The sequence below is a fragment of the Notamacropus eugenii genome, chromosome 6 (genome assembly GCF_028372415.1).
Source record: "Notamacropus eugenii isolate mMacEug1 chromosome 6, mMacEug1.pri_v2, whole genome shotgun sequence".
In the NCBI taxonomy this organism is placed as follows: Eukaryota; Metazoa; Chordata; class Mammalia; order Diprotodontia; family Macropodidae; genus Notamacropus; species Notamacropus eugenii.
In genome coordinates this window covers 46094701-46108978 of record NC_092877.1, presented here as the reverse complement: position 1 = coordinate 46108978, position 14278 = coordinate 46094701, and the positions used below count along the sequence as shown (strand labels likewise).

The following is a 14278-nucleotide window of genomic DNA, read 5'->3' as shown; positions in this document are numbered from 1 at the left end:
CAGTGTCCAATTGCATAAGGCAGTCCAGCATAAACACTTATATCTTGGACAGACAATAAACTGGACCCAGAATAGGAGAAAGACATTAGCAAGGTTGTATCTGAGAAATTGGACAGCACTTTCAGTGACCCTGAGGGGTTGTCTGACACAAAGCTCTCTTTTTTCAAACATTAATATTCTTCTGATGACATGATATAGCTACCAATAATGAAACAGCACAGTCCTCAGAAAACCAAAATTACCCATGACCGTATAAGCAATGGAGAGATGTGTAGTGGCTATCAGAAGATAGTGATGTGTTGCCAACGATGACTTGTGTAGAAAGTGCAAGACATGTATGGTCAGGAAGAGTGCAGCTGACCTGGAGCAGGGGTTCTTACCCCTTTTTTGGTCATGTGTCTCTTTTGGTAGTCTGGTAAAGTCTATGGACCTTTTTCTCAGAAAAATGTTTTTAAATGCATAAGACAGAATACATAGAATTATAACAGAAACTCATTGCCTCCTGTCTTCGCCATCCCATTCATTCTCCTCTAGAGAGAATTAATCTCCATTGGAGAAGCCTACTGTTTAGTTTTTTTTTTTTGGACAAATGAGCACAGAGCTGGTAGCATGGCTCTTCCCACCATGATTAGATACAACAGCTGCCTCACATTAAGAACGGGCACACAGTAGATTCTTGCTAAGTGTTTACTCTGACTGACTGAGGCATAGGGGTCTTGGAGACCTAATCCAACTCCTTCACTCTGTGGATGAGGAAACTGAGGACCAGGAAGGTTAAGTGTTTTGTCCGGGGTATTATAGCTAGTAGGTGGCAGTAACTGTGATTTGAACCCAGGACCCCGAACTGGAGCACCAGGGCTGTCCCTACTGTTTCCCTACTGCTGGCTCTGCCCTTTTCTCTGTTATTACTGGCAGTCAGTAAACATTATTTACTTTGTGCCAGGCACTGTGCTAAGATGTGCAGGGGAAAACAAAGGAGAGGAGAACACAGTGCCTGTTCTCAAAGATCTCGAATCCCACTGGGCAAGACGACGTGTTACTACGTGGATACGATATATACAAGGTGTCCCAAAAGTCTTCGTGCAGTTTTAAGCTATTAAAATTTTAAATCCCGATTTCGGGACAACCTGTAGGTATGCAGTCTAAATGAGAAATTATCTCAGAGGGATGGCATGCATTAGGAGGGGGTTGGGGAAGGCTTCCTGCAGAAGGTGGAATTTTAGCTGAGACCTGAAGGAAGCCAGGAGATAGAGATGAGTCTGGGGGGACTTCCTGGCGCAGGAGAAGGTCCGTGAAAAGGCCTGGAGTCGGGAGATGGGATCGCAGAACACGCAGTAGGGTGTGGGGGTAATGAGAGCGGAGGGGAGGACCGGGACATAAAGGACTTTATGGAATATTTTATATTTGCTCCTAGAAGTGAGAGGGAGCCACGGAGTTGATGGAGTACTGGAGCTGGCATAGTCAGACCTATATTTCACCCAGCCTGGGAACACTCACACTTCACCCTCTACCGAAGTGACTGCGAGAGACCCTGGGCACCAGCCCAAAGTCAAAAGGGGGCGGGCCAGGGCGGGACGTATAAGGCGATTGGCGAGAGGAGGTGGAGCCTCTAGACGGACAGGGCAGTGATTGGTGAGGGACCCAGGAGGGTGATATGGGAGGGCGGAAAAACACATCGAGGATGATGATTGGTGAATGGAGACAGGGTGCTGATTGGCGGAAGATGCAGGACTGGAGGGTACGGAAAGCAGCGATTGGTTAGCAGGAGACATCTCGAGCATGCGCCGAGCCACAATATAGGGCTAGAGACTCGCTGTCCCAGAATGCCTCGAGGTTACGGCCATGCTCGGCGCTTTGGGTCGCTTGGGTCGCTCCGTTAGGCCCCCTTCGCACCCTGCTCCTTCTTTACCGCTATTGCTGCCTCCCGCACGGGGCCGTAAAAGCCGCCATGATCCGCCCGCCAAGTCCAAGATCGGGCGCTTGCGAACCCCGACCCCCGTAGATCCCGCCGAGATGTACATGCTAATCGAGCGTTATAAGAGTTATAGACAGACTGTGCGAGCTCTCAGGTATGGAGGGGGAGGGGCCACGCAGGGGCTTGGGAGGGCTAGGAGCCTGCAGCTGGGGGCGGGGCCACGGGTGAGCCTGAGGAGCCTGCAGTCGAGAGAAGGCGGGGCCTAGAGCTGGGGGCGGGGCCACGAGTGAGCCTGAGAGGGGAGGAGCCTGCAGTCGAGAGAAGGCGGGGCCTAGAGCTGGGGGCGGGGCCTCGGTTTCCCAACCCCACCCTAGGTGAAGAAAGGGGCTGAGGCTTCGGAGATGGGTACTTGGGGTACCCAATTCAGCAACCTTCCATTCAGCTTCTTACTGGGAAGATACTTTTCTCAGTGCATGGGATACCAAGCTAGGAGCTAATAGTAATAATAATTCATAATTATGAGTAGTCTGCATGTGTGTATTTAAGGTTGGCATGAAATCGTGATGCTGCCTCAGTCCTTTGAGGTAGGCAGGTGCTGTTGTACCCACTTTACAGCCCGAGATGGGTGCATATCTTTCCCTGTTAGAATGTGAATTCCTTGTGAGCAGAGGCTGATTTGATTTTTCTCTCTGTATCCCCAGCACTTGAGCATAGGGCTTGGCACATTTAATAAATACTTTTTCATCCATTTAAGTGACTTGCTCATCACATAGCTAATAAATGTCTGAGATAAGATGAAAGTCTACAGCTTCCAACCCCCAGACCTAGCTCCATCATACTACCACAGAGGAGAGCGAGGGAAAGAAGGTTTCATGGGCAAGAAGGCACCTGGATTTTAAGAAATAGAGATGGAACAGGGAGACCATTCTAGTCAGAGGGAGAGTGGTAGTATGGGGGGAACAGTTAAAGGGTCAGGCGAGGAGGGCAGGACTTGAAAGAGGGTGAAGAGTCAAGCAGTTTGGCAGGAACACAGAAGGCACGTAGGGTGCTGAAAACTTCTGTGAAGATATTAGAGATCAGGAAATCTTATATAGTGGAATCAAGAGGTCTCCTGAGTGGTGTCTGAGACACTTAAATAGAAGTATCCAGGTTAAAATGTCATTGGGAAATATTTAATAAAATAATGCAGTTTTATTTTTTTGTTTAATAAAAATGCAGTAGAACACAGATAATGTTAATGTGTAGTTTTCTAAGTCAGTATGTGGCCTGCAGGAATTCTTATGTATGGGTTAGTGTTCCCGTTTGTACTTAAGTCTGATATCACTGTTCAGAAAGACTGGGGAAGAACAGGAATGGTCCCTGGATTTTGCTTTTGATGCTAAGTTTCTGAATCCCAGGATTGAGTTCATGGAAGAGGTTTGGAGAAAAGCATATGACCAGAAGTTCAGGAGACTGAAAGCAGAACAGGATTCTGAGGAACACAAGCAGCTCATGGCCTGGAACCAAGCAGAGAATGCCCGGCTGCAGGCGCTGAGGTGAGGACCTTGTTCTACCCATTCTGTAGATGGCTGAGGGTGGGAGGCCTCAGATCTTAAAGACAAGGGAAGCCCTAGCCATGTCAGGAACAGGAGCCCCTGTTTGGAGGGAACCTCATGGGCTTATGGATGCCTCTCTGTAGGATCTCAAGGCTTCAGCAGGAAGAGCAGGAGCAAGAGCGGCTCCGGGAGCTGGAGGAGATGAAGAAGGCCCAGGAAATGGAAGCTTTGGTCCAAGAGAAGGAGAGAGAAGTTCTCCAGTTGCAGGTGGGTCAGAGCTCGGCCCTTTCCAGGGGGAACAAGGCACTGCTGCCTGTGGGTAAATGCTGGCAGCTTCCTGGAAGAATCTCTTCTGCTTTCCCCAGGGCTTTTAGGCCAGTGCCAAGCAGAGCTCTTGGAGCTCTGCAGCTCCGTGTCTGAGAAGATGACATTGCTGTGCCCATTTCAGAGGGTTCTGGCCTTACTACACTCCCTGTTCCATCTACTCCCAAGGAGGGCCCTCAGGTGCCTTGGCCCAAAGGTCTGACTCTTTAGTGTTATGTCTGAGGCTGTTTAGATGAAGGAGAGAAGACTGAGGTGGGAAGGGATGCCCTCCAGAGGTTATCAGGGAGAAAAGGCCATTTCTCTTGGCCCCAGAGAACAGGTGTGGTGAGAGGGACTGGACATGGTTGGACATTCAGAAGAACATTCTAAGAGTCAGAGCCATCCAGTGAGGGAACCAGCTGCCCTGTTAGGTGTGAGCTCCCCATTGCTAGAGTCCAGCTGAAGGCTGGCAGACTCCCAGTAAGGGAAGCTGTGCGTAGCGTTCCTACCAGGGGGAAGGCTGGGCATAGCACCTATCCTCTGGGCTCAGTTCTTCCCTGTGATTCTAACCCTCTGGTTTCTACTTTGTCCGCAACAGGAAGATGTGAAGACATTTATTACTCAGGATAACTTAGAGGAGAAGATTGAAGCCGCCCTTGACAATCCTCGAAACTACAATTGGGCCCTTACCAAGGAGGGCCAGGTGATTCGATCACCCAGCAGGACTTAGGGCTGCCAAGGCCCCTGTCACAGTGGAGCTGCTCCACCCAACCACCCATTCCAGGCTCTATCTGTCCCCATTGCTCCTTGTTGATAAAAAAGGGATAAGCAGGTATAGAATAAAGGGATGATGCCTCTTTGGTGAGTCTCCTCAGCTTTTCCTTTCTCAGCTTTTCAGGCTTAGGGATCAAGGCCTTCTTCCCAATCCTAGTTCCCCAGCCCTTCCTACTGGCCCCATAGCTCCCGGACTAATCCTGGAGCTGGAGACCATCAAATCTAACCCCTTCCTTCTGCAGATGGGGAGACATTGGTACAAAAAGGGCATGAGATTTTGCCACATTTATGCCAGAGAAGGGCAGAGTCCTTGGGCTGTGGCCATGGGCAGCCCCGACCCTTGGAGATTAGCCAGACTACCAGCTCCTAAACTGACCAGGCCTCTGCTGCCTCTGACTCTGCCATGTCATCAGCTGTTCAGGGACCAGGGAAGGCATCCATGATGGAATGTCAGCTGACCTCAGCCTGCAAGGAGTGGGAGTCGATGGTGGGAACAAAACCTCTTGTCCTTCCCCAGCTGCTCTCAGGAGAAGGGGGGATCCCATGGTTCTACCAATACCTGCTTGTCCCCATTATCATTCACTCAGCAGGAGCCCATGGTAGCCTGGCACTGACAAGGCACCTTTGTGAAATTAGAGCTGAAAACACAGCTGAAAATATAAATTAGAGCTGGAAAATCCCTACCCGGTGGGTAACCCCTGCTCCCAGTAACTGTGACCCCAGCAACCTTAAGAGTTTGAGAGGAGGGATGACAATTTCAGAGCTTCCCCAGGACTGACTGTGGTTTCTAGGCAGGGAGCCCCTTCCCCCACTTCATTGTGTGGGTAACAGACTTAGGAAAGAGAAGTAATTAGTCCACATTCCCTCCCCCCCCATATTAAAAGCAAAGATGAGATGAGAGCAGAGATTCTGTGCCTTGGAATTCAAAGCTCTTCCTGATAGACCACAGAGTGGCCTTCTACCTCCCATCTGCTGGGGCTCCATTATCTGGCTTTTCCTTGCCCACTAATCCATACATACTGTAAAAAATAACTAGACATAAGTCACAGAGATTCAGCTTTATTGATGGGGAAGGGCTAGGAAATGAGCTGTTCAGTGTGACTGGATCTGTCCCGGTCTAGGAGAATGTGGCTTCTTGGTCACAGAGAGGGTCTAGTCCACAGCCATCTGTGAGAGAAAGGGAAGGTGTTTCAGTCCGGTGGGAGCAGCTATGGATTCTGCCTTCAGCTCATAACCCCGGAGAGAATGGGGAAGCTGCCAAAGGGAAGGGGAGTCAGGGAAAGAAGAGGGTTTGGGGGCAGGGAAGTTGCACTATCTGGCACATGTGCCGGGGACCCAGGAGTGCCCAGCCTCACCGTTACTGCAGCAGATGCCGCTGGCAGCACAGCGCCCTCCATTCCCACAGGGTTTCTGGCCAGACTGGCACGGCGAGGACAGGTAGCTCTCTTCCTGGCACCTCAGGCTCTCGGTGGTGCCCAAGTAGCAGCCGAGCTCTTCCCCGCAGCAGATGCTGGGGCCGAAGCAGCGCCCTTTGCTTCCTGGACCACAGGGAAGGCACTACAAGGTGGGGAGAAAGACGATGAGCATCAGGGGTCAGGACTATGGACAGCGTCTCTGAGCTCTATTTACTACTGTCTGGTTTGGGAACCTAACTGGGAAAATAGGAACCCTTCGGCCAGGTGGAAAGGACTCTACTCACACACTGGAACATAGGGGAGAAGCTAGGGGCCAAGTTCAAGTCCAGGGCTCTCCCCTGCCCTGTCCTGGCCTGCTCTGCTGTACTGTCAGGAGTAAGGGTAGGGTGAATCTGAAGTGGGGCTGGGATGGAATTGGGGATCTGAGCCGTCCAGGGCACGGTACAATAGTGATCCAAGTGTCAGGGCGTCTGGGGCAGCTCTGGGACCCACAGGCCCTGGATGTTTGGTTGAAGGTGGCCTTTGGCCATAGTGCCTCCACACCCTAAGGCTAGCCCATGTGGTGCAGCCGGGGGAGTGAAGAGGGGCCTCCTGTCTGGGTCCCACCCGATCCGAACCTCACCTTGCGCACATCCACGTCCAGCACCGAGCGCTTCCCACCAATGGGGCAGTTCTGGATGTAGCAGGCAGAGGCCAGGGCCAAGAGAGCCAGGAGATAGCAGCAGGCGAGACCAGGATGGGACCAGGGGGTGAGGCAAAGTCGGGAGCCAGGGCTGCCCATGGTGAAGCTGGCTGCCTCAGAAGCTGGATTGGGTTGTCTGATGGCTGAGTCCCAGAGGCTGATATTCCTTCCTGGGGCTCTGAGCTCTGTGCCCTGAGCTGGGCCTATTTATGCCTGGAACCAGAGGCCTAAGGGGGCAGTCACTTGGAAGCTCACGCCCGATCAGCAGGAAGTGAGTGCCACCAGTGCCCCCTCACTTAGCTGGGTCAGGCTGGGGCACAGGGTCAGGTTGTCTGGTCAAGGCTGAGCTTGGGACCAGAACTGGGGCACTGCCCTCATTAGGCCAGGACTGTACTTAATGCCCTAAATGCTACCCTAAATGAACTTCCAATTAATTCTTGGCTCTAAGCTCTGGGCCTGCAGTTAGCAACCCTTCTTCATTTACTCCCCAAACTCCATGCCTCCTCTTCTCTTGGTCTGTATCAGATCAAGAGGAGCTGGTCCCAGGGACCCTTCTTGGATGAAAGGCCTGCCTCTTCCCTCCTGGAAAGGCAGAAACCAGAGAAGGGCCCCAGTCAATGGACCCCAGAGTCACAGTCCTTAGTTCCCTCCTGTATCAAAGGCTTCCCCAGGAGATGGGGGGCCCAGGGATTGGGAAATCAAGGTACAGGGGAACTGTGTGCTTGAGTCAGGGCATAGGTCCAACAGCAAGAGAAGCACAGACTGAGAGACAACTGGGAGGACTGGACTTAAGTCAGGGGAAGGGACTGACCCCAGGAGAAGCATCTGCCAAGGCGCTGGATACAGCTCTTAGTGAGGGAAGATTTGGCTCTCAGCTGTCTCTGAGTCTACAGGAAAGATGAACGGTAGGAAAGGAGAACTGCTGTCTTTCTCAGTGCCTAGTACATAGTAGATTCATAAAGGTGGTCAAGTGAATAAATGAATAATCTATGAAAGAAAGACAGGGTTTATAGCTGTATCAATACAAGCAAAGCATCTAGAACAGAAGGGCCCATGGCCATGCTGTCTTCTGTAGCACATCTGGGATGCTGGGAAGGCAGCCAGGGAACCAAGAAGACTACAGATCGAGGACCCGTGAAGGACCTCAGCTCATTTACTGACTTCAGGAAAAGAAGCTTGGGGAGAAGGTGAGGGAGGGGATATTCACTACCTGTAAGTACATAATGGTCTATCTTGGAAAAGAGGGATTTGTTTTGTTCTGCTTGGCTCCAGAGGACAGAACCAGGAACTAGGGCTGCAAGGTGCAGATCATGACTTCAGTGATAAAAGGAAAACCTTAATTCAAGCAGCCCCACAGTGAAGGAGGTATAATGTGTGCCCTGAGCGTTGGACCAGGAGCAGTTAGGTGGAGTGGTGGATGGAGCATGGGCCCTGAAGTCAGGAGGACCACAGTTCAAGTATAGCCTAAGACACTTACTTATCTGTGTGACCCTGGGCAAGTCACAACCCCAATTGCCAGAGAGACAGAGAGAGAACATTGAGATGTTCTGTCCATTAGACATGCAAATTTCCAATCCCAACTCTGTTAGTCACTAACTCACTCAGTGCCCATGAACAAGGCCTTTCTCCCTTTTCACCCCTTCAGTTAATCCTCCAGGTGGCTGTCAAAATCATCTTTCTAAAGTAAAGGTTTAATCTTGTCACCACCACCACCCTTTCACTAAATTGAATTTGACACATTTAAGTGGCTCCCTATTACCTCCAGGACCAAAGAGAAAGCTCTCTGTTTAGCTTTTAAATTAGCTTTTTAATTAGCTTTCATCAAATGTCCCTTCACTACCTTTCCAGCCTTCTTACACCTCATCCTCCCTCAAACCAAATTCAAACTGAGTTCTAGTTACAACCACATCCTTGTTGTTTCTTGAACCCAATATTCTATCTCCTGGCTCTGGGATTTTTTTTCTGCCTGTGCCCTTTACCTAGTACTCTCTCTCACCTCTCATCTGTGCCTCCTGACTTCCTTCAAGTCTCAGCTAAAGTCCCACCTTCTGAAAGAAGCCAATCCCAATTCACCTTGATACTAATGCCTTCCCTTTGTTGACTATTTCCAATTTATCCTATGTCTTTTTTATACATTATTGTTTTCATGTTTTCTTTCCCATTAGACTGTGAGCTCCTTGAGAGCAAGGAATTTTGTTTTGGAAAGGGATTACCTTTCTTTGTACCCCTAGCCTTAGTACAGTGCCCACCACACAGTAGCTGCTTAATAAATACCTGCTGGGAAACTGGGAGAAACATTTACAGCAAGTTTCTCTTTTTTTTTTTTTCTTTTCTTTTCTTTTTTTTTATTTAGCTTTTAACATTCATTTTCACAAAATTTTGGGTTTCAAATTTTTCCCCTTTTCTCCCCTCCCCCCCCAAACGCCAAGCATTCTAATTGCCCCTATGACCAATCTGCTCTCTCTTCTATCATCCCTCTCTGCCCTTGTCTCTGTCTTCTCTTTTGTCCTGTAGGGCCAGATAGCTTTCTATACCCCTTTACCTGTATTTCTTATTTCCTAGTGGTAAGAACATTACAGCTGGTCCTAACACTTTGAGTTCCAACTTCTTTAGCTCCCTCCCTCTCCACCCCTTCCCTTTGGAAGGCAAGCAATTCAATATAGGCCAAATCTGTGTAGTTTTGCAAATGACTTCCATAATAGTTGTGTTGTATAGGACTAACTATATTTCCCTCCATCCTATCCTGTCCCCCATTACTTCTATTCTCTTTTGATCCTATCCCTCCCCATGAGTGTTGACCTCAAATTGCACTCTCCTCCCCATGCCCTCCCTTCTATCATCCCCCCCCACTCTGCTTATCCCCTTATCCTCCACTTTCCTGTATTGTAAGATAGGTTTTCATACCAAAATGAGTAGGCATTTTATTCTTTCCTTTAGTGGAATGTGATGAGAGTAGACTTCATGTTTTTCTCTCACCTCCCCTCTTTATCCCTCCACTAAATGAGTCTTTTGCTTGCCTCTTTTATGAGAGATAATTTGCCCCATTCAATTCTCCCTTTCTCCTCCCAATATCTTTCTCTCTCACGGCTTGATTTCATTTTTTTTTAAGATATGATCCCATCCTCTTCAATTCACTCTGTGCACTCTGTCTCTATGTGTGTGTGCGTGTGTGCATGTGTGTGTGTGTAATCCCACCCAGTACCCAGATACTGAAATGTTTCAAGAGTTACAAATATTGTCTTTCCATGTAGGAATGTAAACAGTTCAACTTTAGTAAGTCCCTTATGACTTCTCTTTGCTGTTCACCTTTTCATGTTTCTCTTCATTCTTGTGTTTGGAAGTCAAATTTTCTTTTCAGCTCTGGTCTTTTCATCAAGAATGCTTGAAAATCCTCTATTTCATTGAAAGACCAATTTTTCCCCTGAAGTATTATACTCAGTTTTGCTGGGTAGGTGATTCTTGGTTTTAGTCCTAGTTCCTTTGACTTCTGGAATATCCTATTCCATGCCCTTCGATCCCTTAATGTAGAAGCTGCTAGATCTTGTGTTATCCTGATTGTATTTCCACAATACTTGAATTGTTTCTTTCTAGCTGCTTGCAATATTTTCTCTTTCACCTGGGAGTTCTGGAATTTGGCCACAATGTTCCTAAGAGTTTCTCTTTTTGGATCTCTTTCAGGCGGTGTTCTGTGGATTCCTTGAATATTTATTTTGCCCTCTGGTTCTAGAATCTCAGGGCAGTTTTCACTGATAATTTCATGAAAGATGATGTCTAGGCTCTTTTTCTGATCATGGCTTTCAGGTAGGCCCACAATTTTTAAATTGTCTCTCCTGGCTCTATTTTCCAGGTCAGTTGTTTTTCCAATGAGATATTTCACATTATCTTCCATTTTTTCATTCTTTTGGTTTTGTTTTGTGATTTCTTGGTTTCTCATAAAGTCATTAGCCTCCATCTGTTCCATTCTAATTTTGAAAGAACTATTTTCTTCAGTGAGCTTTTGAATCTCCTTTTCCATTTGGCTAATTCTGCTTTTGAAAGCATTCTTCTCCTCATTGGCTTTTTGAACCTCTTTTGCCAATTGAGTTAGGCTAGTTTTCAAGGTGTTATTTTCTTCAACATTTTTTTGGGTCTCCTTTAGCAGGGAGCTGATTTGCTGTTCATGCTTTGACTTCATGTCTCTCATTTCTCTTCCCAGCTTTTCCTCCCCCTCTCTAACTTGATTTTCAAAATTCTTTTTGAGCTCTTCCATGGCCTGTGCCCATTGAGTGGGCTGGGACACAGAAGCCTTGATTTCTGTGTCTTTGCCTGATGGTAAGCATTGCTCTTCCTCATCAGAAAGGAAGGGAGGAAATGCCTGTTCACCAAGAAAGTAACCTTCTATAGTCTTATTTCTTTTCCCTTTTCTGGGCATTTTCCCAGCCAGTGACTTGACCTCTGAATATTTTCCTCACACCCACCTCACCTCCTGATCCTCCCAGCCAGTGTTTGGGCTCTGAGATTCAAATGCTGCTTCCAGCCTCAGGGCTTTGGGCGGGGGCAGGGCTGCTATTCAGTGTGAGATTAAATTCAGATGCTCAGGTGAGGGCAGGGCTGCCTCTCAGGCTCAGTTCCCTCAGGGAGTTTATGCACAGACCTTCAACAATGGATCCAGGCTCCTGCCTGCTTGGAGAGCCCTGGTCTGCCGCTGCCCCTCAGCTTCTGTCTCCCGAGGGGGCCCGAGCCATGGGGGCACCCCACTCCCCCCTCGACCCACCAAAGGGACTCTCTCACAGACCCCCGTCACCTGTGGGTGGAGGTACTTGTGCGGCCTCTGGAGATCCCGTCCCTGAAGCCCGCTCGGATCTGTTCCTCTTGGTGCCGTGGCCACGGCAGGGCTGTACTCAGCTCCCAGTCCCGGCGCCCAGTCCGCAGCACGAAGGACCTTTTACGAGAGGTTTGCAGGTCTCTCCGGAACAGAAATCTCCCTCGCTCCAATGTTCTGTGGCCTCTGGGTGCAGAATTCGCCGTGAGTTACTTCTTTGTAGTTGTTCTATGGGTTGTGGGTTCGGAGCTATGTGTATGTGCGTCTTTCTGCTACGCCATCTTGGCTCCGCCCCAGCAAGTTTCTCTAATAAGGAAACTGGGAAACGTTTTTACAAAATATTTCTCTGATAAAAGCCTCATTTCTCAAATATATAGATAACTGAGGTAAATTCATAAAAATATGAGCCATTCCCCAATTGATGAATGGTCAAAGACAGGCAGTTTTCAGAAGAAAACAAAGCTATCAATAATGATATGGAAAATGTTCTAAGTCATTATTGTTAGAGAAATGCAAATTAAAACATCTTGAAGGTACCACCTCATATCTATCAGATTGGCTAACATGACAAAAAAGAAAAATGATAAGTGTTGGAGGGGGTGTGAAAAAATTGGGATACTAATGCACTGTTGGTGGAATTGTGAACTGATTCAACATTTAAGAGAAAATTTGGAACTAGGGTCAAAGGGCTATGAAACTACCAAAACTCTTTGACATAGCAGTACCACTCATAGATCTGTATCCCAAAGAGATTGAAGGAAAAGAACAAATGCCTATATGTACAAAAATAATTATATAGTAGCTCTAACTTGTAGTGGTAAAGAATTGGAAATTGAGGGCATTTCCATCAACTGGGGAATGGCTGAACAAGTTGGAGTATATGATTGTAACGGAATACTATTGTGCTATAAGAAATGACAAACAGGTAGACTTCAGAAAAACCAGGGAAGACTTACATGAACTGATGCAAAGTGAAGTGAGCAGAGCCAGAAGAACATTGTACAACAATTGTGCAATGATCAACTATGAATGACTTAGCTACTCTGATCAAGACAAGGATCCAAGACCATTCCAAAGGACTCATGATGAAAAATATGATCTCCTCCAGAAAGAAAACTGATGAGTTCTGAGTGCTGACTGAAGCATATTTTTTACGTTCTTTATTCTTCTGGGTTGTGTGTGTGTGTGTGTGTGTGTGTGTGTGTGTGTGTGTGTGCGTGTTTTCTTTTGCAACATGGCTAATAAGTATCTTTTGCATGACTTCACATATGTAATCCTATCATATTGCTTGCTTACTTAAGGGATGGGGGAGAAGTAGGAAGGAGAAAGAGAATTTGGAACTCAAAGTTTTTAAAAATGAGTGCAAAAATTTTTTTACATAAAATTGGAAAATATTTAACAAAATAAATAGAATATATTTTTTTAAAGAAAAAAACTACCTTCTTGCTGACAGTTACTTTGACCTGGAAGACAATGAGGAGGGAGGTGGCAGCCCTTTAGGAGCAGACTTTGAGGGAGTGGGGAGTGAGCCAGCAAAGATGGGGCCAGCTGGAGGCTAAGTATGCCTGATCCTCTGGCACAACTACATTCACACTCTTGCTCCACCTTCATCTCAGCTAATCCTTTATAAAGTCCCTGGAATCATCCCCTTCCTGCCCTCCCTGTCTTCATCCACCCAAGCAGAACTGCAGTGTTTGAGCCTCAAACCCAGAGGAAAAGAGACCTCAGAGAGATGGGGTAAATGGGGTGGGGGAGGGGGAGAAAGAGTCATGAGATGGGGAAATGGGGTGAAAGATTCACAGTAGATACGGTGGGGGACAGAAAGCACAGAAGGAAAGAGGAGGCACTGGAGAGGAAAGGGGAACAAAAAATGAAGGGATGTATAGAAGGAGATGGGGAAGGTGATTGAGGGGATAGAAGGAAGAAAGACATGGTGACAGAGAAACAAGGAACAGAGGAGATACAGGGACCACCCAGGGTACGTGGCAGAGAAACAGAGAAACTGAGAAGGGGATCAAAGGAACAGGATACAAAAGCAGTCCAATGGGAATTGGTGGGGACAGTCAAACAAGGATGTAGAGATGGAGGGGCACAGTGCAAAAGGAGAGAAATCTAGTGGAGAGAGAACAATGAGATAAAGGAAGGGATGCAAAGGTCAGGAGGTATAGGGAGGTAGGAATAGACTTGCCGAAAGTTCCGATTCTTAATTGAACAGGAAGCTTTACCTCGTGAGCAAGCAGTTGGGCCTGGGAATCACAGCTTTATTTTAAACTTAAGAGGCTTCTTGGATCTCATGGACTTGAAGATTTAATAGAAGAAGGAGTAAAAGAACATAATAGTTCCAGGACACAGGGAGAGCAGTGTCTTCTTTGGTGGTGGTTCTTTCCTTTAAAGATACTTAGTCCCTCTGGGAGTGGGAAATCATGGTTAACTGACAACCATCTCTGCCTGTGGGGTATAAAAACCTCTGTGTGAAACTTCCTCTTTGGGGAAAGAAGTCTAATTTCCTTTTACTCTCTGATTCTGTCTCTGTCTCTCTGTATGTGTCTCTCTCTATCTCTCTGTCTCTGTCTCTGTTTGTCTCTCTTTTTCTCTGTCTGTCTCTCTCCCCTCCATATCCATGACTATCCATCTCACCAGCTCTCTTTGAGTCTCTGTTTCTATCTCTCTCTGGACCTCTAATCTTTATCTCTCTCTACCTCCCAGTCTCTGTCTCTCCGTCTCTGTCCCTCCTGTCCCCAGATTATTTATTTTAATAGCAGGTTTCATGTTCCTTTGGAGGCATGGGGAGTACAAGGGCTTGAGAGATAGTGAAGGAAGAGGATTTTTGGGGAGTGGACACCCCATTTGTGC

General features: G+C 47.6%; 1 protein-coding gene and 1 pseudogene across 2 annotated transcripts; one reads left to right on the top strand and one right to left on the bottom strand.

Annotated features, from left to right (window-relative positions):
* Positions 1 to 1760: 1760 nt before the first annotated feature.
* On the top strand, positions 1761 to 4613 carry MRPS26 (mitochondrial ribosomal protein S26). Of its 2 annotated transcripts, XR_011969391.1 has the most exons (5): positions 1806 to 2069; positions 3313 to 3450; positions 3594 to 3717; positions 3816 to 3970; positions 4352 to 4613. XR_011969391.1 is itself a non-coding variant. In XM_072619786.1 (4 exons), exons 1-4 carry the CDS (start codon positions 1843 to 1845, stop codon positions 4481 to 4483), a joined length of 621 nt encoding a protein of 206 aa, XP_072475887.1. In that variant the 5' UTR covers positions 1761 to 1842; the 3' UTR covers positions 4484 to 4613. The 2 variants fall into 2 exon arrangements, 1 of the variants encoding a protein (XP_072475887.1); XM_072619786.1 differs by lacking the exon at positions 3816 to 3970 and having other exon boundaries at positions 1761 to 2069.
* A 1066-nt stretch (positions 4614 to 5679) lies between these two features.
* LOC140512048 (oxytocin-neurophysin 1-like) lies at positions 5680 to 6723 on the bottom strand (annotated as a pseudogene).
* Positions 6724 to 14278: the final 7555 nt, after the last annotated feature.